The 25292-nt window shown below is 46.7% G+C and overlaps 2 protein-coding genes across 6 annotated transcripts in view; both read left to right on the top strand.

Annotated features, from left to right (window-relative positions):
* Positions 1-12989, top strand: part of SIN3A (SIN3 transcription regulator family member A) — a 56332-nt gene extending 43343 nt beyond the window's left edge. For all 3 annotated transcript variants that reach the window (XM_011382116.2, XM_011382115.2, XM_023524402.1), the window contains exons 18-21: positions 3715-3807; positions 4574-4668; positions 8067-8274; positions 10470-12989. In XM_011382116.2, coding sequence (XP_011380418.1) covers positions 3715-3807; positions 4574-4668; positions 8067-8274; positions 10470-10700 — 627 coding nt within the window. In that variant the 3' untranslated portion in view covers positions 10701-12989. The remainder of the gene's footprint in view (positions 1-3714; positions 3808-4573; positions 4669-8066; positions 8275-10469) is intronic.
* A 533-nt stretch (positions 12990-13522) lies between these two features.
* Positions 13523-24827, top strand: MAN2C1 (mannosidase alpha class 2C member 1). 3 transcript variants are annotated; one of them, XM_023524404.1, is made up of 26 exons: positions 13523-13865; positions 14133-14258; positions 14692-14815; positions 15953-16023; positions 17071-17248; positions 17550-17739; positions 18890-18996; positions 19184-19294; positions 19661-19753; positions 19883-19999; positions 20224-20319; positions 20428-20573; positions 20933-21056; positions 21404-21525; positions 21649-21734; positions 21859-22014; positions 22205-22309; positions 22450-22582; positions 22808-22912; positions 23015-23171; positions 23261-23404; positions 23751-23860; positions 23956-24035; positions 24158-24306; positions 24387-24496; positions 24576-24827. In XM_023524404.1, exons 1-26 carry the CDS (start codon positions 13759-13761, stop codon positions 24709-24711), a joined length of 3183 nt encoding a protein of 1060 aa, XP_023380172.1. In that variant the 5' UTR covers positions 13523-13758; the 3' UTR covers positions 24712-24827. The 3 variants fall into 3 exon arrangements, with proteins under 3 accessions (XP_023380172.1, XP_011380416.2, XP_023380171.1); XM_011382114.2 differs by having other exon boundaries at positions 13529-13865; positions 22218-22309; positions 22488-22582; XM_023524403.1 differs by lacking the exon at positions 13523-13865 and having other exon boundaries at positions 14133-14235; positions 22218-22309; positions 22488-22582.
* Positions 24828-25292: the final 465 nt, after the last annotated feature.

Below are 25292 nucleotides of genomic sequence, written 5' to 3'. Positions count from 1 at the left end.
ACAGCCTGTTACTTCCTTGCTTTTAAAAACATTAGTTGTTATATATGATTTTTACCATTTTGTATTTTGCTTTATTTCTTCAAATATTTTTTATGTGATAGTGCTTTGTAAGTACATTATTTAAAAATGTTTATTAAGTGTAATCCTTGATCATTGTAGAAAAGATAGGAAATACAGAGAAAAGAAAAATTACCTACAGTTCTTCCCAGAAGTAATCACTGATGATATTTGCAGATTTTTCTATGTTTGCATATATTTTGAAAGAGATAATTAATACTAGGCACATGTTCTGTAACTTATTTTGCTCAATTAGCAACACTTCTGAGTCTTTATCTTTTTGTGACTATTTGATACCTAATTTTGTAGAGAATTACGCCTCTCGTTTAATATCTGGATTGTTTCCAGTTTTCCACCATTGTAATAGCTAATGAGAAAAGCATATCATTAGAAAAACCAAGATGTCCAATCCATTTAGGAGTAGTTAATGGTAGTCTACTGTGTGAATACCAAGTGGCATATTCTGCAGCCCTTAGAAGTTAATTATAAATTATAAAAATATTGAAATAAATAAAAGGATACAAAAGTATGTGTATTATGATTGCAGCTATGTAGTAAATGTGTATAGTTAAACAAATCCTGTATGTATTGACACAAGAAGGGCAGGTTCAGGTGGCCCAGAATAAAGTTTGTAATTGGCCAAGCAGAGAGAGCTAAAATAAAGCTAAGTGAAAGTTCGACCTTGTTGGGTATGTTCCATGTACTTTAATGATGTGACCCCAAATTATTCACTTAGTTGTCTGCTTCTACTTTTAGCCATTTCTTTAGTTTCTAATCCATCACCTTTAATATTTGCTTAATTTAGAATCAAAGAACTGGAAATGAGTTTTTTTAATTCAGTCCTCAGATCTGATGTTCTGCTACCTGAGGACTTTCTCACTACTGAAGAGGTTTCCTAAGCTTTTCAGGGTTTTAAATCTATAAGTGTTTATTATGAATTTACTGTGCATTTAGTTTCAGTGGTAAACAATTACCATCCCTGCCCACAATGAATTAACAGTGTATTAAATTGTGTGGATAGGGTCTGAAGAAATGGATAGACTTACTCATAGATAAGAATAGTTGTCAGAGTGGCAGAGGGAATAGCAGGAACAATGGCTTAGTAACTAGGAAAATAGTGTCACCACAGTGATCCTCTTCATTAAAATGTTTACATAGAGAATAAAATTTAATAGTATTAGCACTAAGCTAAACATAAGCATCCCTTCAAATCCCCTGCCACCTCTCCAGCTCTAGCCTCCTCTCCGTTTATTTTTCCTGTGCACATTCTACACTCCTTTTTAAAAATGAGGTATGTTTAGTTCTCTTTATGTCCATTCAGACCCTTTTCTGTGTGTTTACATACGTATGTATGTGTATGTAGAACTAATAATAGACTGTGTATGCTATATCTTTTTTCACTTAATATGTCTTAGAATTGCTCTATTTAGGTTTGTATAGATCCGGCTCATTTTTTTCAACCGCCGTGTCATACTTAATAATATGAATGTATCATATTTTTTAAAAAATCATTCCCCTATAGGTGAACATTTAAACTATTTCCATTTTTTACTACCTCAGATAGTGCTACATTGAACAGCATTTTCTTGTCCTTATGCACATATGTTAGTATTTGTCTAGGGTAGAGACAAGTAAAATTACTTGGTCAAAGGGTATGCATATTTTGAATTTTTAATTTTGATGGGTATTGCCATTTCACTCCAAAATGTTAGGCTGTACCAGTGTACACTTTGATAAGAGCATTTATTTCTTCATCCTTAGTCACTTGATATTACCAGACTTCTTTATTTTTGCCAGTTAGATGGTTAGAAAATTAATGTTATTTAAATTTGCATTTCTCTGTCTTACGCTGTTCCCCTTTTTCCCGTATTTGTATTGTTTATTCATATATTTCTCCTGTTTTTTGAGGGGGTGGTACTTTTCATATACTTATTAAAATACTTTTTCATAATCTCTCAGAAATTGATTTATCTTCCCCTATATCCTTTAGTGCCTAGCTGAGTGTCTCTCTCTAGTGAAGTCAGTTCTTTCTCAACTCACTGAAATAGTACCTTCGTAGTTACTTAAATGTAATATAAATATAGCTGTTTATATTCCTGTTTCTTTTACTAAATTGAGCTTCTCCAAACAAGAAACCATATTCTCTTCTGAGCATGCTCCTGCCTGATAAATAATGGACATTCAGTAACTATGGGTTGAGTGAATGAAGTACAAGATATTGGTGGGGAAGGTGTGTAGAAGCGGGGGGGGGGGGCAAATGATAGTAAATGGTTTGAATTTTTTAGTGGTTGGTGAGCAGCGAGGCATTATTAGGGACTAAATATCCACTGGATTTGAGATTTTAGGAAGGTCAGTTTGGTATAGCACTGAATAAGGAGGAGTGGAGGAACCAGAGGGTTGTTTACTACTGTAGGCAATTACCAAATTTGGGTGATGGATATTGGCAGTCTACTAATGAATCTAGTCAGGACTTGGAGAGTAGTTATCGAAGTGAAAGAATTTGGTGAACACATGGTAAATGGCTTAACAAGACAGGTGACAGGTGTAGGCGCCTGTTGGGGTGAAACCGAGTTTGGGTTTAGGTATGGACAGAGTAGACTGTCTACTCAATATCACTTTGAAGGGTGATTTCCTTAGAGCAATAGGAATAATCTAGACACTCTAGATTATCCTAGGCAGGGGAATTTTAGCAAACTTCTATGGGCACTTCTTTTCAAATCTATTTGGGAAGTAACTATGTTTGCATTTGTGTGTATTACATTCTTGTCGTATTTTGAATTTTACTAGCAGATAGGAATTTTTAAAACTTCTCCAGAAGAACACTGAGAACCATAACTGGCTTCTGGTGCCCTTTCTCTAGCTATGTGCCATTGAGAAATCAGAACTCTATGAATTTTAGGTTTTCCCCTGTGTAAACCAAGGAGGTTGAAATAAATGATTCTCAGTTTTCTTTCTAAGCTCTTCTCTTCTTTTTTGTCATTCGAGTACCGATCTTGTCTGCAGCAAGCCCTTAGAATAAGGGCATTGAGAATCCCAGGGTTCTGAAAGAGGAGATCCATGTGCCATCACTATTTGATAGCTCTTGTGACCAATACATTACAGCAGATCACTTCTTAATATGTCGACGTTGTGTGTTCCTTACCTCATGGTGTGACACCTTGGGTAGTCTTTATTACAGTGGAAATGTGGTTGCTGCTCTCTGTTGATGTTTTCCACTTCACTTTGGTCTGAGAAGATTCCTTTTTTTTTTTTTTTTAAAGAAAAATATTGTAGACTTGCTTACATCTTTGTATTAAATCCTAGAAATGGAATTATCAAGTGAAAGGGCATTGACATTTTACGGTTCTGGCTTTGCTATATTTCTTTCTAATGAACAAACTACTTTTAAAGCACTCTCACTGACATTGATTATTGTTTTAGCTAATTTAAGAAGTATGAAACATAAAATGATGCTTTTTGCTCTAACATGTTTTGCTGATAGCAAGATAAAACTTTTGCCTTTATCACTTACCTCTTAAGCTTTTGACTATCTTCTTCATCTGTTCCATTGGAGCAGAGTTTTATAATGTCGTTGCCTCCCCAACTCCCAACCTTTGAGAAGCTAGGTTATAGCTTTGGAGGTGGTCTTTTGTTTACACTCAGGTTTCTTATTTGCAGCTTATGTTCATTCAGAGCCAAGGCCAGGTTCAGCTGACCATTGAACTTTTGGACACAGAAGAGGAGAACTCGGACGACCCTGTAGAAGCAGAGGTATGGACAAGTATAATGCATAAACTGGGCTGAGAGAGCTGTCATGTCCTTGGGGTCTGCCCATGGACTGTCTTCTAGAAGGCCAAGACCACCAGCCTTAGGCCTGTTTAAGGGTCTGGACCTGACGCTTAAAGTACAGGTCATTCCAGCCATATCTTCTGCCTGAATAGAAGGTGCCATCTGCCCGATATCATCTTGGCTCTTTATGTCATGTTTACTTTTTATTGAGATGAATGAAGCCATGAGTTCACAATCCCACAGAATAGACAGGGTGAATTGATTATCCTAGCTGGGTGTAACTGGTAATGAGAGATGCAAGCCACATGTATAAAGTTGGGATGATATGGAAGAGAGGTGGTTATTTTGTAGGAATATTGGCTCACGGTTGCCAAATCTTTAAATTTTTTTAAAAGATGCCAGAAATCCAGATTTTAATGGGAGAGATACTGATTTTCAAACATTTGTGACTCATTTTATTCTTTAACAAATGCTCTGGGGAAAGAAAACTTGTCAGTGAGCCAGTTTATATACATGCATGACTTCTGGTAACTTAAGTATCTCAGAGAAACTCTGAGGTTTGCTGTCTAACAATTTTTAAACTGTTTCGATACCAAGTTACAAGCATGTCATTATGGAAAGAGATTTTTTTATCTTGAAATTTTAGAGATTTCAGATATTAGTCACAGAATTTGCTAGACTGCCTGATGAGGATGGAATTCAGTTTTTGTGCTCTCTTCCCACCCCTATTTTGTGTTTATAATCCTAGCGCTGGTCAGACTATGTGGAACGATATATGAATTCTGATACTACCTCTCCTGAGCTTCGTGAGCATCTGGCACGGAAACCAGTATTTCTTCCAAGGTAAGTGAACCAAGTCCAGATCAGCAGTATATACTTGCGCATGGTTAAGAAATGGAGAGCTGAATGACTCACATTCTTGGTTTTCACTTACTCTGATCATTGTTCTGTCTGCTGAGGACACCAGTCAAGGTTTGTGTCACTGTTACACCAGGAGCTTAACCTGGATCTCACGCCAAAGCATCAGGAAAGTGAGTTTTAAAGAATCAACAGTAGCTTCCCTTATGTTGGATGGGAATGAGTGGAAGGATAGAAAGCTAAATCAGCAAGGGGAAAAGGCACCTATGGCAAAGTCAGAGGAAACCAGGCACAAGCTTCTAGGAGTCCTCGTCACACAGGACATTCTTAATTCCTCTAGCAATACATGATGACAATACATTTGAAATGCTGTTCACCAGAGAAGTTCATTAGAGACTCTTTCACTTACCTCTTAAGCTTTTGACTATCTTCTTCATCTGTTCCATTGGAGCAGAGTTTTATAACGTTTCAGTGCCAGGGTTTTTTATTAGGTGCTAGTCATATAGGTACCCTCTACCTTAGTATGTACCAAAATTCAAGACTTCCAGAAGAAAAGCACATTTTTTCAGCATAAATCATAAATTTTGTTCAAATATTTTACATACAGTGAGCCACTTACCATTTAGGGAATGGTAGAAACTCCCAAAATCCAAGATCCCAGAACCCAGCCAAGGGACAGCCTTGTAAGCAGGCCTTCCAAAGGATAGCAGTCTTAGGCTTGCTCCATTAACTCTCTTCAGAGGATCTTTTCAATTTCCCCCACCCCCATATATGGGTAGATTGTAATGCTGGTTCTCTGAGGTTGAAAAAGCATTTCAGGAATAGAAAATTGGTTTTGCTATAGTAGAGTGGCTTTCTTCCTTCCCAAAAGTTTGGAATTAAAATCGTATGCCTTACATTTCCAGAAAGGTATTACCCCAGTTTTGTTAGACTTAGTCCTAATCAGAACATGAAAAGAGTGTGAGCAGATCCTTCTGCCACCAGGTTTTGCCAGATTCTTCTATTCCTTGATTCATTGAGCAGATGTCGAGCAGCTGCTCTGTGCAAGGCTGCGCAACAAAACAGACTTAATCTCTATGCTTTTGAAACAGTACGGTAAACATATATCATGTGTTTCTCACCAGATCGGCAAAGTTTTTAAAATATTCATAATCTGTGTTGTAGACGGTGCAGGGAAGGGAGGCACTTTCATATTATGTGGGGAAAGATATAAATTGATATAATTATTCTGGGGTCAGGGCCATTAATGTATGGGACCTTTACCGTAGAAGTTTGGTTTCTAGTCATCTGCCTTATAGCTAAAGTTCTCAGTCTTTTTGGCCTTGAGACCCCTTTGGTCTTAGAGATTAAGTACCTCTAAAAGCTTTTGCTTATATGGATTATATCTAGTAATATTTACCACATTAGAAATTAAAACTGAGAAATGTTTAAAATGTTTATGAATTCATTTTAAAAGTAACAATACTAAACCCATTATATGTTATCATAAATAATATATTAATGAAAGCTATTTCAAAACAAAAATTAGTGAAGAATGGCATTGCATTACATGGCATTGCTTAATAGAAGAACAGCTGGATTCTCCTATCTGCTTCTATGTTCAATTTATTGCGCTGTGTTGTTTGGTTGAAAAATGTGAAGAAAATCTGGCCTTACTCAAATGTGTAGCTAGAAAAAGAATTATTTTCATATCCTTTTAGATACTTGTGGATATTATTTGATATGATAATAAAACTCTTCAAGTGGTAGTTTCTTAAAGGTTAGTGGCAGTATCAGTGAAAATACCTATGAGCTTTTCATACAGTTATATCAAAATCCTTTGGTTTTTCTTGTACTTTGAATAAATCTTTCTTTCATGCAACTTCATGTAGTTGGTTATTCAGAAAATATTAATTTACTAAGTTATGCAGACCTATCAGGTGTTTACACATTTTCATTTTACAACATCCATTTATTAACATCACCATCAACCTCATCAAATACATCTTTAAATAGTGAGAAGCTCTTTGCTCATGGTGGCAAGTGCTCATTTACCAAAACTAAAAGTTTTACTTGTGAGCTTAAATCTTATTTTGGTAATAAATATGCGCAGTTGTTTTCCTTAAAGTGCCACGCTCTCTTGTTCATTTTTGAGAAAAAATGGATCAAATACCCCAGGCTGGCTAGTCAGTTGTTCTTTCAGGTAAAGTTGGTGATCCATTTGCAACTCAAGCAGTGGTGAAGTGCTTTTCTTCAAGGATTCCATTGTACTTCAGTACACGACAGTGTTTCATGTGTAGTTCCCATTTTACCACATAGCATATTATAACAATGTGAACTAAGGGGCTGGGATTTAATTTTAAAATATTTTTGCTTCATCAAGAACAGTCTTTTGTGAAACCAGCTTTCTTGTTAATTGCCAGTGCATGGCCAGAGAAAAATACAAAGACTTCTAAAGACAGTTTGGTGCCACCACCAGCATTTTTATTCACCATTACTTTTGCACTGCAGTGCAAATGTTAGCGCAGTTGGCGGGGGGGCAGGTAATGATTTAGTGTTATTATGAAAGTAGTTTTGATCTCACAGACCTCCTGAAAAGGGTCTTGGAACTGCCAATGGTCCTTGGACCAAAGAAGGGCTGTCTTAAAGAAATACGTGTATACAAGGATACTCACTGAAGCAGTGGTTTTGATAGCAAAGTATTGGAAACAATATAATTGTATAGTTAACAACCTTTCTCTGCTTATTATTGGAGATAATTAAACTCTAAATACCCAAAGGCATCCATTGATGGGAATGATTTTCTTTCTTATATATGTAGAATAGCATTAGTTATGTATAATTTTTTGGAATAATTGAAAAAATAAGCATTTAAATCATTTTCTGTGTTCTTGTTCAGATGAGGAACTCTGGTTGATTTCTGTAAAGGGATGGTTAAATTTAGGTACATTCCTCTGCAGCCGTTAAGGGAATGAGACAAATCTATGTGAATTGAAATGAAAAAGTCTTCATGAAATTAAGTGAAAAGTTGAGGATAATAGAATATTTATAGTGTGATCTGGTTAGTCTTAAAAAAACAAAAGCAGAACTATAACGAGTGATTACATATTTTAATTTTGGCAGGCCTAGAGGTTTTAAATCAAAACTGCTAACAATGGCCAGCCACCTTTGCCAAGGCAAGTGGAATTTGAAGAATTGGGGGTAGAGGATGGTTGAAGATTTCTATTTTTTATTCGATGTGTCTATGCAGTTGAAAAAGTTTTTTTAGAATAATACCATTAGACACTTTTTATATGTATGCAGCTAAAATTATGGCGAGTGCTGTGAAGGCATATAATAAGGAAAACTTTGGGGGAGAGTCTGTCTGGATGAGCTCTTATCCTGCAGGGCTTTCTGCTTTGTAGAAACCTGCGGCGAATCCGGAAGTGTCAGCGTGGTCGAGAACAGCAGGAAAAGGAAGGGAAGGAAGGAAACAGCAAGAAGAACATGGAGAATGTGGATAGCCTGGATAAGCTGGAGTGTAGGTTCAAGCTGAACTCATACAAGATGGTATATGTGATCAAGTCTGAGGACTACATGTATCGGAGGACCGCCCTGCTCCGGGCTCATCAGGTGAGAACCTCCCTCCTCCAACCAGGACCAGCCTACCCCAGAGGCTTCTGGTGTTTTCTCTTCCTTTTTGAAAACTGCCACTTTGGATTTGAGAATTGTTGAGTAAGCGGGTATATTAAGTTGTTGCAGAAACCATAATAATGTGCCACGGACTGTGTGACTTAAACAGAAATTTATTGTCTCAGTGTTTTGGAAGATAGAAGTCTAGGATTGAAGTGTTGGCAAAGTGGGTTCAAACCTTCTGAGGGCTATCAGGGAGAATCTATTGCATGCCTCTCCTAGGCTCTGGTTGTTTGCTGGCAGTCTTTGGCATTCCTTGGCTAGAAGATCTCTGCCTTCATCTTCACATGGAGTTCTCCCTGTGTGTCTGTGTCCAGATTTCCCCCTTTTAAAGATGCCAGTCATACTACATTATGGGTTCACCCTACTACAGTATGACCTCACCTTAACTAATTATATCTACAACAACCTTATTTCCAAATAAGGTCACATTCAAAGATACTAGGAGTGAGAACTTGAACAGAGGAATTGGATGTAGAGGGCACAATACAGCAGGTGGTACCTTTCAGTGAAGCTACTCTGCATTTATTGTCAAGTGGTGTTAGCTTATATGAAGCCTGTTTTCATACACTGTCTCAGTTGTGAAAGCTTCCTGATGCGCTTATGAACCAGGTGTTGTGCCAGGCCCTGGACTACAACCATGAAGTACAGCATATAAAGCAGTGTGATACTCACTACCAAGGAAAGAAACTAGGTGAAGTAATCAAGGGTAACTGGTGTGTAGGCCCAGCTTTTGTTGGGGAGATCTAAGGAGGTGATGCTTAAGGCCTAAACAATGACAGAGTTCCAGCCTGGTGAAGAGTTGAGGGTTGGGACTTTCTAGGCAAAGGAAACAAGCAAGTGCAAGACTGGAAAAAGGACTTGGTATGAAACCATCACTGTGGTTTGAGCCATAAGGAAGGTGGGATGCATGAAGTTAGAGGGCTGGGCAGAGGCCACATCACTTAGTCTCATGGGCCATGGTTTGGATTTTATTTGAGGTACATTAGGACATCGTTGACAAAGATGGCTTGGTGAGGAGAATGGGACTGAGTGCAGGCACAAAGCTGGAGAGGCAGGAACCACTCAGTAGACTGCTCTTGTCCAAATGAGATGTGATGGTAACCCAGGCTAGCAGAAGAGTGGCAGTGGAATTGTGAGAATTAGAAAGACTGGAGATATAATTTGAAAATACAGTTGTCAAGATGTGGTAATGATCAGATCAATATTTGACACAGGAGAAGAGAACATCAAGGATGATGCCTAGTGGTTTTTGTGGTTTGGATTTGTTTGTTTTGCTTGAGTAAATGGGAAGGTTAGGCATACATATGTTAATAGGGAAGAGTTACAAGGTTTGAGGGGCAGATCAAGCACTCCGTTTTGAACTGGATAAGTTGGAAAGGACAATAAAACATTCAAGTGGGAGATGTTGGGTGAGCAGTTTAATGTACTTCTCTCATGATGCTGTGTGTTGTCTGTATGTCTGATTCAAATTATTTGGAGAGCTGGCAACCTCTAATTCATCCTTATCCCCTACTCTGCCTTGCACATATAAATGTTTATAGGATGCATAGGTAGGAACATAAACCTCCACTGAAGATCTGCTGTGCCTGGCACTCTGTGCCTGGCACTCTGCTGGGTGGGGTGGGGGTAATACCGTGAAGGGAGAATGGGGTTTAAGCCTTCTGCTTTGTGCCATCTTTCAAAGAAATGGATTAATAAGCAACAGTCACAACTTATATCTCACTTGGGGTACATTAGAATCAGCCAGGTTGCTGATTTTAAAATGTAGATTGATGAAAATAAGGAAATCTGTATTTTTATCAAGTATACCAGGTGGTACGAATGCTAAAATTGAGAAGCACTGAACTAGTTCTGCCCAGACTCTGTGCTGGCATTTCTTTGGGGGCTTAATGGGTTTCGACTCCTTACATGCTGTATGTTCTTAACATTTTTAATTCTCTTTAAACAGAGACTCCTATTCTCCCCACCCCACCCCCACCCCCTGCCTTTTAACCAGTAGTATCATCAGAGACTTGAGCCCCCATCCTTCCATTGCTACTTTAGGAGAAAATTTGACTTTGTATTCAAAGAGTTTTGGTTTTGGTCCTAGTTCATGGGGGTTTTTTTGTTTTGGTTTTTTTCTTGTTTTGCAGTCCCATGAGCGTGTAAGCAAGAGGCTACATCAGAGGTTCCAGGCCTGGGTAGATAAATGGACCAAGGAGCATGTGCCCCGTGAAATGGCAGCAGAGACCAGCAAGTGGCTCATGGGTGAGGGGCTGGAGGGCCTGGTGCCCTGTACCACCACCTGTGACACAGAGACCCTGCACTTTGTGAGCATTAACAAGTACCGTGTCAAATACGGCACAGTGTTCAAAGCCCCATAACTGTAAGGCCAGAGCAGACAACTTGAGGGAGGTGTGTGTGGGGTGGGGTGGGGTTCACGTGTCCTCACACACACTGAAGAAATGAGGAAGATGCCTTTCAAGCCTCACTGGGCCTCTCTGGGACATGGCCACCTGATGTGTGTGTGGCCGGTGCAACCTGGCACCAAGTGGGCTACAAGGAAGAAACATGGGTACCTTATAAAGCCAGAGCTGGAACTTTCCTCAAGGGGTTTTGGATATTATCCTATCTGGAGGGGAAGGAAATCCATGCAAGCACAGAGACACTCAGCTTGCTTGCACACACCAGCAGAGCTAGGACTGGAATTTCCTGGGACCTGACCTTCGATAAGGAAACCAGGTGCTGTTCACACCTTAACTAGATGGGTGTGCATTGACAAACGACTGGGGAAGGACTCAACACTCAAGATGGGTTGTAACTCTGATGGTCACTGCTCTTCTCCTCTCCCCACAAAAGGGAAAAAAAAAACTGGATTTGATTTTTTTTTCCTGGCCACTCGAGCACATCTAGATCAGCCATTAGATTTTATCTGGGACCTGCAGTTTGGCTTTGGGATTGATCACCTTGTGGATTTGATTCCTGACGAATCCCTTGCTGCCTTCCCTTTACTCTCTCCTCTGGTTCTCAGCCTCAACAAGTTCAAATCAGTCGTCCTTTTTAGCTCCAGTGGAACTGTTTTGTACCTGCTTCTTTATTAGTCTACCCTAGTGCCATCCACCAGCTTCTCTCTCTCTTTCACACACACACACGATTTTAACTTGGTTTTTCCTTTTTTGTAAATAATGTACATACTGTCAATTTTTTATTAAAAGATATGCTTTGATGTGCTAGCATAACTGCTCTAGCTTCTTGTGTACCATAGTTCTATGTGGCTTCAGATTTAGTACCTATGAACAGATGTACAAGACATTTATTACACTTTTTACCAAAGGGAGTTACCGTTGTAGTACTTTTGTGTAAAACTTGTCTTCCCCCTTACCCCAACTTTTTTTTTTTTTGTAAATAAATAAAGCTTGGTTCTTACTTAAGGAATAAACTCGCAACCCAAGTCCCTTGTCCTCAGCTAAGAAGTATTATGAAGCAAGGATTTGGGCTCAATTCCTTATCCACGGTATAAAACAGGATTTTGCTTTAAATAGCAGTCACTTGCACTTGTTTCAAGTCAAAACATTTAAAATTTTCAGAATAGAATACTTGATTCTTTTAGTACATGTTTTTCCCCCCTCGTGTTTCAACTGTTTGGAAATATTTTATATTTGGGTAAGTTGTCCAGCTATATAGTTCGTATTTCTCTATATTTTTACTTATCCTTATTGGAAATGGAGGTGAACAACTTAAATACCAAACCAGTATTTGAAAGAAATGTGTATAAGGCATGTGGCATAAATGGGGTTGGGAGAGAGAAGACTTGGTACATTTCATTAGCAACTGCAAATGGAATATATATATTTTTTAATAACAAATTTAAACTGGCAGACAAATATGAATGATTAGGATTTTTGTATGTAGTCAGCCTGCACTTCCGGTGGATTTTCTTCCAGCAACCATCACCCTAGTCATAGTTTTAAGTAACAGTGTTTTGTGTGGTTTTGTTGCTTTTTAATTAAAAAATCACTACCACCACCACTACTAAAAGCCCACAAATTTTTGGCTTCTGGACTTTTCAAAATACATGGTAGACTTCTGATTTTAGACTTTTTTGTTTGGGGGAGGCAGGGGGAGACAGAAGGGATGCTGAACCCAGAAATGTAGAATGGCAAAAGAGCCTTGTGGGAGATTTAAAGTTGAGGCAGTGCCTGACTTTGGGATAGAGTGATACTGATTGGGGGGTAAGAGCTTCAGGTTTCCCCAGCAATAACTCACCTATTCCCTTCTGCTCAAGAAAGATCATGTTGACTTGGAATTATGGCAGGAGAACTGTTGGGGCCCCAACTGTTGCTGTCTCTGCACAGGGTTATGTCCAGAGCACCTACCTGCTTGCAGGTCAGGATAGGGTTTCAGGGCTAGTTCAGGAGAAAATCCCAACCCACCAGTGCAACCAAAAGGGGCAGGGAGTGGAGGGAGAGCTTCACCTATAGCCAGGGTTTTCACAAGCAGCATTTTTTCCCTCCTGACATCTGAGCTCTAAGCTCTGAACCCAGCCTGTATTATAGCAAGTTCTCTGGTCTAATTCATGTTTGGTAACCTGTACTCAGTCACCTTTCTGTGTGATTTGTATTTGAAATGTAAATTTGACTTGGTTGGTATTTCCATTAAAATATCAGGGCTAATGCTGTGTATATATTTTTCTTACTAATGATTTTATAAACAGACTCCCTGGCAATCCTAGGAGGAGGAAAAAAGCTGCCAATGGCCTAATAGGATAACATGAAAATGAAATTGGAGGTGTCTCTATAATGGCTTCTCTTCAGTCCTGTGTGGTGAAATACAGTATTATATTAGGATCTTCAATGCTATGGCTATAACATGCCCTCTCAAAATCTTTCCAGAATTTCTGGTGATGACCGACAGCCATATACATAAAATGGGTAGTAGAGGAAGCAGAGGTTGTTACTGGGGTGAGAGCCGCCTTTATTTAACACAATGTCCATTCCCCGGCTCTTTCCACGTTAAGCAGACAGATTTTCGAGATAGAACCAGCCAGAAGTTGGACTGGGACTGGAGGGCCAGGGGATACCTACTTGCTGCTGCCGAGGCTGGGTGATTGTGTCTGTAGTGCCTAATGATCTCCTGTCTGTCCCGGAATTTCGGAGAACCTAAGCGTTAAACTTATTTTATTTATGGATTTGCCCAGTGGTGGCCCACCGGCCTGGACGAAGTAAAGGAGAGCCCCGGAAGTGCCGCTTTCAGCTCTCAGCGCCCGGTTCAAAGTTCAGAACCGCCGAGCTTCCGAGAGCCGCGGTGTTGCGAGAACAGCGGCTGGAAGGCGCCTTCGGTTGCCGGAACCTTTGTTTCCAGGCTGCGGGGACTCACGGGCAGCACGCGGGGCCACACCGGTAGCACCCGAGGTCTTCCGGGGAGAAGACTGGGCGCGCGGCGATGGCGATGGCAGCGGCGCCGGTCCTGAAGAACTGGCGCACTACGCTAGAACGGGTGGAGAAATTCGTATCGCCGCTCTACTTTACTGACTGTAATCTCCGCGGCAGGTGTGGCCCCCTCAGGGCTCCGGCCGGCGCGTCCACGCGCCTCACCCTTCCTTGCCAGGGGGAAACCCAAGCTGCCGCCACCCGAGCTGAGGGACAAAGTGTCCGCCCGCCGCGGACATGGCAGGGACCGAGGGGAGGAGGCAGGGAGGCTGTGCTATGGGGCAGTCATCTCGGAGGTCGATCAAGGGATCGCGCGTCCCACCCAACAGTGGGTCCACAGCCGGAAAGCTGGCCTCGAGTGCGTGCTCACTGGTCCCTCCCGCCCAGGCTCTTCGGGGAAAGCTGTCCGGTGGCCGCGCTTTCCAGCTTCCTGACACCCGAAAGGCTTCCCTACCAGGAGGCAGTACAGCAGGACTTCCGCCCCGCGCAGGTCGGCGACAGCTTCGGACCCACGTGGGTAACGAACGCCCAGAGGGTGGGCGGGGCCAGCGGACCAAAGGGATCCCTCACTCCTGGCTGGCTCATCTCTAAGGGCCATACCTACATTGTTGGCCCTCTGCACTAGATAGCCATTTGAGGCAGAGCAGCACCCTCTGCTGGGAACAGTTCCCTGGTCCCTCAGATTTCATGGAAAGATTCATTTTCCCCTTTCTCCCAGTCGCCGGACACCCCTTAAGAAGGGCATTGGAGGACGGATCACAGACCCTTGACTCCTCTGCCTCTTTTCCTCACCTTACTGGACACCCCATGGCTCCTTTCTTGTTGATCGAATCTGTATACCTTGTGATACAGATGCTTATGGAAAGTCTCAAGCCCCTACTGACCCTTAATTCAAGGAAGTACTATTTCAAAAGGGCAGGGCTCCATCTCAGTGGCTCTCTTGCAGATGGTGGACCTGTTGGTTCCGGGTGGAGCTGACCATCCCGGAGGCATGGGTGGGTCATGAAGTTCACCTTCGCTGGGAAAGTGATGGAGAAGGTCTGGTGTGGCGAGATGGGGAACCAGTCCAGGTAAGTTCTTACCCTAGGGACAGGCATGGCCACATATCAGCTCTGATGTCTGGAGAAGCCACAGCTGAGTGGCTCTGCCTGCAGGGTGGTATCCGTATTTTAGGACTGAGGAGGTTGCTGCTTGGGCCCCTTTGCAATGGGTCCCTCTCATACTGGGAAGTTAAATGGATGGCTTATGAGTGGCCATAATTAGTACTAAACCAAACCTGCCACTGATTGGCCACCTTCTTATTCTGGGCTGAAAGTAGTTACTAATCAAGTACAATATAAGTACAGCAAATCCATCTGGCTTTGCCGACCACATCACTTTTTATTTTAGGTTTTTAATGAACTAGTTTTTATTACATTCTGTAATATATACTTATGGGGGGAAACTTTCACAGTTTTAGATAGTATAAGGTAAAAATTAAGTCCTTTTTTCTGAAGTAATGGATCTCTCCCTACTACCCTATCCCAATTCCCCAGATATAACCACTATTAAATATCTCATTTATTCATCCAACCATATCAGATTTAATCTTTATAATCCTGTGTGGTGGGACTTTGTGCCGTTCACAGATTAAGAAACTGAGATATGTAGAGGTTAGTTCACTTGCTCAGTTCACACAGCTTCCATTCCAGTTAGACTCTCAGTCTCAAAGTAGGACTGTTGTCCTACCTATATGGAAAGATACCAAAGCCGTCTGTTCCCTCCCACCCTCCCTCCCCCACCTCTCCATTGGCTCAGCATTTGTCTCCTAAATGCCCTCTCTGGACCAGGCCTTATGCTAAGCACTGTGGATATAGCAAGGAATGAAGCAAACCTGTCCCTGACTTCATAGAGTTTCGTTTCTGATACTCATCAAGGAGTACAGAGGCCACCAGAAGCCACACTTAGGTCTCTTGACGACTGCCCAAGACCCTTCCCATAAGGCTAGGGGCTTTTTTGCTGATGCCATTTGGCGGTCATAGTGCTGGTTGCTATAGGGGTTGGAGCACCTGGTACCAGCTGTCCCCAGTTTATCAATCTTCGCCTTGCCTGGAAGAAAGAAACAAGAGCTGGGGACTGGGTGGAGGGGCCTGGCCTCCCTCAGCTTATACTTCACCTGAACTGTCCAAAAACCTCAGGCCTGGTCTCTTTTCCTCTACTCCCACCAGGGTTTGACCAAAGAGGGGGAGAAGACCAGCTATGTCCTGACTGACAGGCTAGAGGCAGGAGACCCCCGGAGGTGAGTGAGTCCCTGTGCCCTTGTTGACTAGGGCTGTGGGTGCAGGGACAACAGTGGGTGAGGAGGAGCTGAGGCCCAGAATGATCTTGGAAATGCATCTACCTCCAACATAACCATCTTCAAATCTCAAAATTTGTTTTTTTAAAAGCAGGATCTTCTTTTCTGGCTATATAAATAATGTTTGCCTTCTTGTAGTAAACAGAAAAGCACAAAGAAGTAAATACCTCCCATTATCTACCACCTAGAGATAACCATTATTCTCATCTCAGCATTCATCTCAGGAATTCTAGGCAATTTTTACTAGTTGAGGCTGTATTTCTTTGATATTTTGTATCCTGATTTTTCTTTCCATATTATAACATGGGCATTTTATGACACCATTAAAAATTATTTCTTAAACATTATGATCATATGTTATAATATTTATTGAACACTGTATGCCTGATGCCTCCAGACAGTGGAACTGTGATGGTGAGTAAGGTAGTCCTCTGCAGCAAGGGGACTCATATATATATAATTATAAAACTGATGAGGACTCTGAGAAAAAAACACTGGGAGCTCAATGCGAGAACTCTGTTCCAGATTTAGGAGAGGGGTGAGAAGAGTGTCAGGGAGGGCTTCCTAAGGAAGTTGTGTTTGCTCTCTGAAGACTGAGTAGAACAGCACCGCAGCCCACTATGCTGCTCCAAAGAATGACCTGCCCCATTTTGGCTGATCAGTCTTTGTTCTGGGAGATACAAACGTGTTTTTAATATGCAAATAGTGTTCCGAGACCAAGGCAGTGCTTTGTAAAGACAGCAGCACAATTTACAGTTCCAGACTGGGCTGCTTATTCTCACAGACTGTGGCAGAGCTCACCATCACAATGTGGGTTCAGGCTGCTACTTCTACTATGGCCCCCTTGCGCGCACACACCTGATGTACTATGAGAACCTTTGAGTGGTGGATCCTGGAAGTGAATGTAGATGCCTCCTTGGTCCTCCTCCCCCAAACCCCCAGAGGTCTCTGCTAATCCCTTGGCCTGAGGCTGCCTCCCCACATTTGTAGCCTGACCCTCTATGTGGAAGTAGCCTGCAATGGGCTCCTAGGGGCCGGGAAGGGCACCATGATCGCAGCCCCTGACCCAGAGAAGATGTTCCAGGTGAGCCGGGCCGAGTTGGCCACCTTCCACCGGGATGTCTACAAGCTCTTGGTGGATCTGGAGCTACTGCTGGGCATAGCCAAGGTACTTGACACCCCCACCCCACCTGTTCACTCACTAGAACTCCAGGCAGGTTGTTTCTTGGGTCAGATAATTGGAAGTCTGGGAATGCAGAGTAGGGAGAGTGTTTCTGCCTGCCCAAGTGTTGAGAGGATTTCTCTGTAAAGGCGGGGGGCAAGACAGTACTGAGCAGGGGTACCAGCAGGGGCAAACAGCTGGAGGTAGGGAAGAGCTCTGCTGAGAACCCCTGGGAGATCAGCCAGGGCCTAGTTCTGGAGACTCTGCTTGCTAGAGATGGGGATTAAGGGGCAGAACCCTGCTGCAGGGCCTCGGGGAGGACAACCAGCGCAGCTTCCAGGCCCTGTATACAGCCAACCAGATGGTGAACGTGTGTGACCCTGCCCAGCCTGAGACCTTTCCGATGGCCCAGGATCTGGCCTCCAGGTTCTTTGGCCAACGTGGAGGTGAAAGCCAACATACTATCCATGCCATGGGGCACTGCCACATTGATACAGGTAGCGGGGCAGCTGGTCGGGTTGGCTGGGGGAGGCAGGAGTGCCCCTGAAGCTCTGGCTGTGCCCTGGAAGCCGTGTGTGATCCTCAGCACATTCTCACCCCTCTTGGGCCTCACTTTTCTCCATCTGTAAAATGGGGCAAGGGGACTGGACTGTGGGATTTGCTAGGTGTGGCTTTATTCTTTTATCAAAATCTGATGCCTCATGTGACCTCATGCTAAATACTGGGGGATAGGATTATAGAGACTGATGATCACAAAATATGCAGACACATTTGCTGCCATCATGGAGGGAAGTATGGGGGCCTGGAGAGCCCAGAAGAGGCACTTAATGTAGTTAGGTTGGGGGTATTCAAGAGAGGCGTTAGGGAGGAAGTGACTGAACTGAGTGAGAATTAGTAAGAGTTCGACAAGGTGCCCAAGTCAGAGAGGAGTGATGTGGAAGTAATTGAGATGGGGGCTCAAGCGCTGGAGAAGGTTTCCTGGGGAGGATCAAGGGTTCAGTTTTGAACCTAATGAGTTTGCAGTGTGTGAGGCTTATGGGAAATCCACATTTTTAACAAGCTCCCCAAGGTATTGAATCTGATACAACTAAAGTTTCTGGACCACAGAGCAAAGGCTTTCTCTGCTATGGCAAGGCAAGGTGTAGGGTGGCAGGTGGGGTCTCTGGGTTCATAAGGAAGGAACTGAGGCCTAGCGGTCAGGAGAAGTTGTAGTACTTCATGCAGGCTGACCAGGCAAGGTCCATCTTGGGAAGCTGTGTCCTCTGTCCTGGAATATCCATCAGTATGTGTTAGGGAAAGGGTTAACCCCTGCTGCTTATAGGATCCTCTCTGGGGTGCCTAAACGTCAGGGAGAGGCTATTCCAGTGCACAGGGCCTCCATTTCCTGACCTGTAAAACTGACCTAGTGGCCTCCTTTCCGCAACCCCTACTCCCACCTTACAGGAGTGGTTTGAAGTGACAGTTCAGGAGGGATGCCACTGGGCTGCAAAAGGAAAGAGGCCTGGGATGAGAGGAGGGCTGGGATGACCCCAGAGGCCCAGGCTGGGCCTAGTTGGCATATAGAGGGACAGGGTTGAAGCTGGAGATCTGTGTGGGGTTGGAGGCCTTTCTATTCTTCATTCACCCTCCATGCCTCTCCCCGCCTAGCCTGGCTCTGGCCCTTCAAGGAGACCGTGCGGAAATGTGCCCGGAGCTGGGTTACAGCTGTGCAGCTCATGGAGCGGAACCCTGAGTTCATCTTTGCCTGCTCCCAGGTCAGAGAGACAGCCATATTGGGGGTACCAGGAGCCCCATAGGTCCAAGAGCAAGGTTCTGAGGGCTTTCCTGGCCTGGGAGGCAGCGCTCTTCCCCACCCTCAGCTGGCCACTGGGCCCTAGATATTCAACCTTGGGTGGGGTCCTTGTCACTCCTGGTGCAGCTCCTGCCCCATCTGCCTCACAGGCACAGCAACTTCAGTGGGTGAAGAACCACTATCCTGGCCTTCATGCCCGGCTCCAGGAGTTCGCCTGCCGTGGGCAGTTTGTGCCTGTGGGGGGCACCTGGGTGGAGATGGTAAGCACAGTCTGCACATCCTCAGCCCCAGGCCACTGTCATGGGCTTCCTTCCTTGGCTTTGTGACTTTCTGCAGGCTCTTTACACCCTTCTGTGGCAGCACTTATTAGTCCCTGGAATTCCAAGTCCTGGAACTCCAAGGGGGAGGAGGGTCTCAAGTACTGTGATGGGCTGTCTGCATGACCCAGCTTCCTCTGGCAGATAGACAGTTGGACCTGATATCTGAAGGTGGACACTTCCTGGGTGATGGCTGTAACCCCTGGGTCAGAGCCCTGGCTTCTCCTGATGGGGCGCGGTTGGCCTGAGCTGTTGCCTGTTCCCCATCTGGAACTGACCTTGGCTGTCTCCCTCTTCCCTCACTGCCAGGATGGGAACCTTCCCAGTGGAGAGGCCATGGTGAGGCAGTTCCTGCAGGGCCAGAACTTCTTCCTGCAGGAGTTTGGGAAGATGTGCTCCCAGGTAGGCTAGGAGCTGCTGTGCTTGCGGACAGATAGGGCTAGAGCTTGACCTTGAGTGATCAGGGGCTGAGACTGGGGCTGCTCCACCAAGAGCTCCGGTTCCTGTGCCCCAAAAGCCCTTTTCCTATAGTTCTGGCTGCCAGATACATTTGGCTACTCAGCACAGCTCCCCCAGATCATGCGCAGCTGTGGCATCACGCACTTCCTGACCCAAAAACTGAGCTGGAATTTGGTGAACTCTTTCCCGGTGAGCAAACCCCAGGGGATCATGTTAGAGTGGGCCTGAGTCCCACCTGACCCATTCATCTCTCCCCATGCTTATTCAGGAGTCCTGAACAAACCACCCAACCCCTACCCAGAGAGGGCTTGCCTCCTCCAGGGTCACACAACGGGCAGGGCAGGTCTGGAAGGCCTGGCTCTGCCTCAACCCTGATGTTGGCCTTTCCTCTACCTCTGTATCCCTGCCTGAAGCACCATACCTTTTTCTGGGAGGGGCTGGATGGCTCGCGTGTGCTGGTCCACTTCCCACCCGGTGACTCATATGGGATGGAGGGCACTGTGGAGGAGGTGAGAGAGTACATAGTGGCCGAGGTGTGGGGCGAGGGAGGGAAGGCTGGAGAGGGCTGAGTGTTCTGTCCTGGGCTGACCCATGCTGACATACCCCTGCTTGTCTAGGTGCTGAAGACCGTGACCAAAAACCGGGACAAAGGACGGACCAACCACAGTGCCTTCCTCTTTGGCTTTGGGGATGGGGGCGGTGGCCCCACTCAGACCATGGTGGACCGCTTGACACGGCTGTGCAATACAGATGGGCTGCCCAGGTCAGGCATGTCCTGCCTGCAGCCTTCACCGAACTGCTCACCCAGCCCTGTCCACAGCCCTTGCCTTGAACCCTCCTTTCTGCTTAAACATTTGGCCCTACCCCTCCACTGGGCCTGTCCTGTTCCAATCCTGGACCATAGGCTTCTCCCAACTTCCACCTTAGGGGTAGAGTGGGGGAAAAGCTAAGAGTGGCAAAGGGCTTAAACTCACCAGAGAGAGACCTCTCCTGGAGTGTCCAGAACCGGCTTTATTTGGACAGGGAGCATTCTGGGTGGGGGCAGCTCCTTTCTTTAAGGTCTGGATCTCTTGTGTACTCTGGTATGGAGGAAGGGTGAGCCAGGCTTGCGGTCTTCCTCAGGGTGCAGCTGTCTTCTCCGGCACGACTCTTCTCAGCTCTGGAGAGTGACTCGGGGCAGCTGTGCACATGGGTCGGGGAGCTCTTCCTGGAGCTGCATAATGGCACCTATACCACCCACGCCCAGGTCAGGAGCTGGCCACTCAACTGAGCAGGGAAAGTGTATCCTTGATCTATAAAGGGTCAGGGAAGGAAGCAGGAGACAGAGCTACCCAGATCTGGGGGGTGGGCGGTGGGGGAGACTTGTGTTCCAAGGAGGAGCTGAGAGGAGAGAAGTATAAGAGCTGGGTAGGTCAGGAGCCTAAAGGAGGCTTGGACTGAGGGAGGAAGACATTTGGGACACATCACCCACAAAAGGCTTTATCCAGGAGACCTTAGGGAGCCTTCAAGGGTTCTGAGCCAGAGAAGGCTTTGGAAGGTATCCTGGGATGCTTGAGTAGATTCTGATACTCCCTCCCACTGGCCTGGGCTCAGATCAAGAAGGGGAACCGGGAATGTGAGCGCATCCTGCACGACGTGGAGCTGCTCAGCAGCCTGGCTCTGGCCCGCAGTGCCCAGTTCCTATACCCAGCAACCCAGCTGCAGGATCTTTGGAGGTCAGCCTGGCTCTGCCCTCTGCCACCCACCTGACCTTACCCCAGATACCTCTGTGGCTTAATCCCCTCCCAGCTTAAGCACACCCTCCCATCCTTCCCCATCTCTGCCCTTGGCTCCTGCAGGCTCCTGCTCCTGAACCAGTTCCATGACGTAGTGACTGGAAGCTGCATTCAGCTGGTGGCAGAGGAAGCCATGTGCCACTACGAAGGTTAGGCTGACAATATTCCCACTGTTCTCTCTAACACCCAGGGCTGAACCCAGAGTATCCCCAGTGGGATACTTGGGTCATCTCAGACCCATTGCCCACCTGTGACCAACCAGTCTCTCCTCAGACATCCGTTCCCATGGCAACACACTGCTCAGCGCTGCAGCCGCAGCCCTGTGTGCTGGGGAGCCAGGTCCTGAGGGCCTCCTCATTGTCAACACGCTACCCTGGAAGCGCACTGAAGTATTGGCCCTGCCTAGGTCTGGTGGAGCCCACAGCCTAGGTATGAGCTGGGGAGAGGGGCTGCTACTGCTGCAAGAGAGCTCAAGGCTAGATTGAGAGTCCAGGAATCCCTGGGAATCTCTGCCCTGGGGTGCCCCAGGCTGGAGAGTAGCAGTAGTAGTAGTATCCATCCCCGCCCCCTCACCCCAAAGCAAGGCTCCTAGAAGTTGTGAGGCTACACTGATGCTCAGGCCTCATCTCCAGCACTGGTGACAGTTCCCAGCATGGGCTATGCTCCTGCCCCCACCTCACTGCAGCCCCTGCTGCCCCAGCAGCCTGTGTTTGTCGTGCAAGAGGTGAGTGCTGACACACCTAGGTTGGGCCGGGGCTGTCCTGGGCCATCCTTTACAACATGGGGTTCCTGAGCTCCCCATTCTGGAGCAAGTGGTGAGGCAGGGCTGGGGCTGGGGTTGCGGGGGCTATTGGTCGTGGGAAGCCCCTGCCGACTCAGTTTCAAGGCTCCCTCCTGCCAAGACTGATGGTTCTGTGACTCTGGACAACGGCATCATCCGAGTGAGGCTGGACCCGACAGGCTGCCTGACGTCCCTGGTGCTGGTGGCCTCTGGCAGGTGCCAACCCCTCACTGCCCTCTTCCATTGTCTGGCAGGTGGTTCCCAGACCCCTGGCCACAGCACTGCCCACAGCAGTCCACCATTGGCTCTAGTCTAGGACCCACTCATGGAGCAGGGCAGGCTGGACTAGGAGACCCCTGTCCCCTGGACCTACTCACCCTGCCTACACCCCACCTCAAGCAGCTGGAGAGACCAAGGTCATACAGTTTCATCTCCTTCCAGGGAGACCATTGCTGAGGGTGCTGTGGGGAACCAGTTTGTGCTGTTTGACGATGTTCCCCTATATTGGGATGCTTGGGACGTAATGGACTACCACCTGGAGACACGGTGCGGGCAGAACTTGGGGTGGTAGTGGTAGGCATATAGGTCTATTGCTCCCCACCCCCAATTAGCTGACCCTGGCTTAGCTCCTCCCACCCCTATCCACAGGAAGCCAGTGCTGGGACAGGCAGGGACCCTGGCAGTGGGCACTGAGGGTGGTGTGCGGGGCAGTGCCTGGTTCCTGCTGCAGATCAGCCCCAACAGTCGGCTCAGCCAGGAAGTTGTACTGGATGTTGGCTGCCCCTATGTCCGCTTCCACACTGAGGTAGCGGGGACAGGGTGGCTGGTAAAGACGGGCCAGCCCCAGGCCTGTGTGTGTCTGTCCCTCCCCTCACCCTTTTACTACCACCCCAGGTGCACTGGCACGAGGCCCACAAGTTCCTGAAGGTGGAGTTCCCTGCCCGTGTGCGGAGCCCCCAGGCCACCTATGAGATCCAGTTTGGGCACCTGCAGAGGCCCACCCACTGCAACACCTCTTGGGACTGGGCTCGATTTGAGGTCTGACATGGGTAGGGTAGGGGGTTTGGATCCACCCAGGCTGAGACTAGTTGTGTAGAATGGGGTGAGGAGGAAGAGGAATAATATTTGCTAGTTCCGAAAGTGTGCCAGTCATTGTGCTAAATGCTTTCTGTTTAGTTTGAAACTTGTGCCCATTTGGTGGGGTAAGAACTCTTCTTACCATTGCACTAATGAGGCACCGAGGCTTAGACAGTTTGGGTGGTGTGTACAGGGCCTCTTATTTTGGAATTCAGTCCTAGGGTCCTAGGGCTTGCCCTCACTCTAGTGAAAGGAGCTCAGGAGCACAAGGAAGAGGGGATACCAAGTGGGCCTCATTTGCCTCCAGGTGTGGGCTCACCGCTGGATGGATCTGTCAGAGCACGGCTTTGGGCTGGCCTTGCTCAATGACTGCAAGTACGGCGCGTCAGTGCGAGGCAATGTCCTCAGCCTTTCTCTGTGAGTAGGGTGCCTGCCAGGTCTGGGGGCTGGCATGGGGACTCAGGTCTTTCCTAGCCAGAACTCCAGCCCAGCCCATTCTTCCTGCTCGCCAGCTTGCGGGCACCTAAGGCTCCCGACGCCACTGCTGACATGGGGCGCCACGAGTTCACCTACGCGCTGATGCCGCACAAGGGTGAGTGTTGCCGCGCCCCTTCACTACCCTTTTCTGAGCCTCGGTTTCTCCAGTGGTCAGTGGAGAAACAGCAGCCCAGTACCCCTACCCCCATTTCTACCACGTGTTCCTTTCTGGCCCAGGCTCCCTCCAGGACGCTGGCGTTATCCGTGCAGCCTACAGCCTCAATTTTCCACTGTTGGTGCTGCCCGCTCCGGGCCCGGCGCCGGCTGCTGCCTGGAGCGCCTTCTCAGTGTCCTCGCCTGCAGTTGTGCTGGAGACCGTCAAGCAGGCAAGGGGCGGGATGGGGCGGAGTCCAGGCTGGTTTGTCCTCGGTCCCGCCCACCACCCACCGCCTACCTCCTTCTGCAGGCGGAGACTAGTCCCCAGGGCCGCACACTGGTCCTCAGGCTGTATGAGGCCCACGGCAGCCATGTGGACTGCTGGCTGCACACATCGCTACCAGTTCAGGAGGCTGTCCTGTGAGTGGGGTGTGGGGTGTGGGGTGGGAGGTGGGAGTCCTGCCCTCGCAGGGTCCTCATGGCCCCTCCTGTTCTCCAGCTGCGACCTCCTGGAACAGCGTGATCCTGCTGGCCACCTGCCCCTTAGGGATGCCCGCTTGAAGCTCACCTTTTCTCCCTTCCAAGTGCGGTCCCTGTTGCTCGTGCTGCAGCCCCCACCGAACTTGAGTCCCTGAGAGTGGGGTTTGTTTGTGGAAGGCTTTGGGGGCTCCTAGTTTCTGCCTCCCCAGCCTGAAGCAAGGATGAGTCGCCTCCTGAACAATAAAACCTTGGCTCGGGAATCCTGCTGGTAGCCCATGTGCTCTCCCTTTTTGGCCCATCCTCTTTTCACAGGCATTTGGGGGCAGGGACAAAATCTAAGGTAATCTGTGTGTGCAGGGTCTGGGTTGCAGCCCCTGTTAGAGTGGGCATACCGATTATCACAAGTTGACTAAGAGAGCATGAGATAAGCTCCTCCCCTGTGTGTGTGTGTGGTGGGGGAGGGAGTGGCTGGGTATGTTCCTGCTGGCCCCCACTGGGAGGGGAACACTGACTAGTCAGGGCCAGGCTAAGGAGCAACCATAGGCCCTGATGGAATCCTAGACTGGAGGAGCTATGGAGCCTGGGCTGCCTGGGGCTGGGGTTTCTGCTCTACCTCTGAGGGGCTGTCTCTGCAGAGGCAGACTGTCCTCTGAGAGCCAGGGCCTTAAGGACTGGGATAGGGCTCAGTTTGCCTTGCTGAGGAGGTAACCCTCCTGTCCTCAGGGCCAGGCAACAG

The sequence above is a fragment of the Pteropus vampyrus genome, unplaced genomic scaffold, assembly GCF_000151845.1.
Source record: "Pteropus vampyrus isolate Shadow unplaced genomic scaffold, Pvam_2.0 Scaffold462, whole genome shotgun sequence".
Taxonomy (NCBI): Eukaryota; Metazoa; Chordata; class Mammalia; order Chiroptera; family Pteropodidae; genus Pteropus; species Pteropus vampyrus.
This window is presented reverse-complemented; position numbering and strand designations above follow the sequence as displayed.

Coding starts and splice junctions, on each gene's coding strand:
- MAN2C1 (XM_023524404.1), top strand. CDS start 13,759: ATGGCGATGGCAGCGGCGCCGGTCCTGAAGAACTGGCGCACTACGCTA. Junction 21,057..21,403: donor CCTATACCACCCACGCCCAG/GTCAGGAGCTGG, acceptor GCCTGGGCTCAG/ATCAAGAAGGGGAACCGGGA. Junction 21,526..21,648: donor CAGCTGCAGGATCTTTGGAG/GTCAGCCTGGCT, acceptor TGGCTCCTGCAG/GCTCCTGCTCCTGAACCAGT.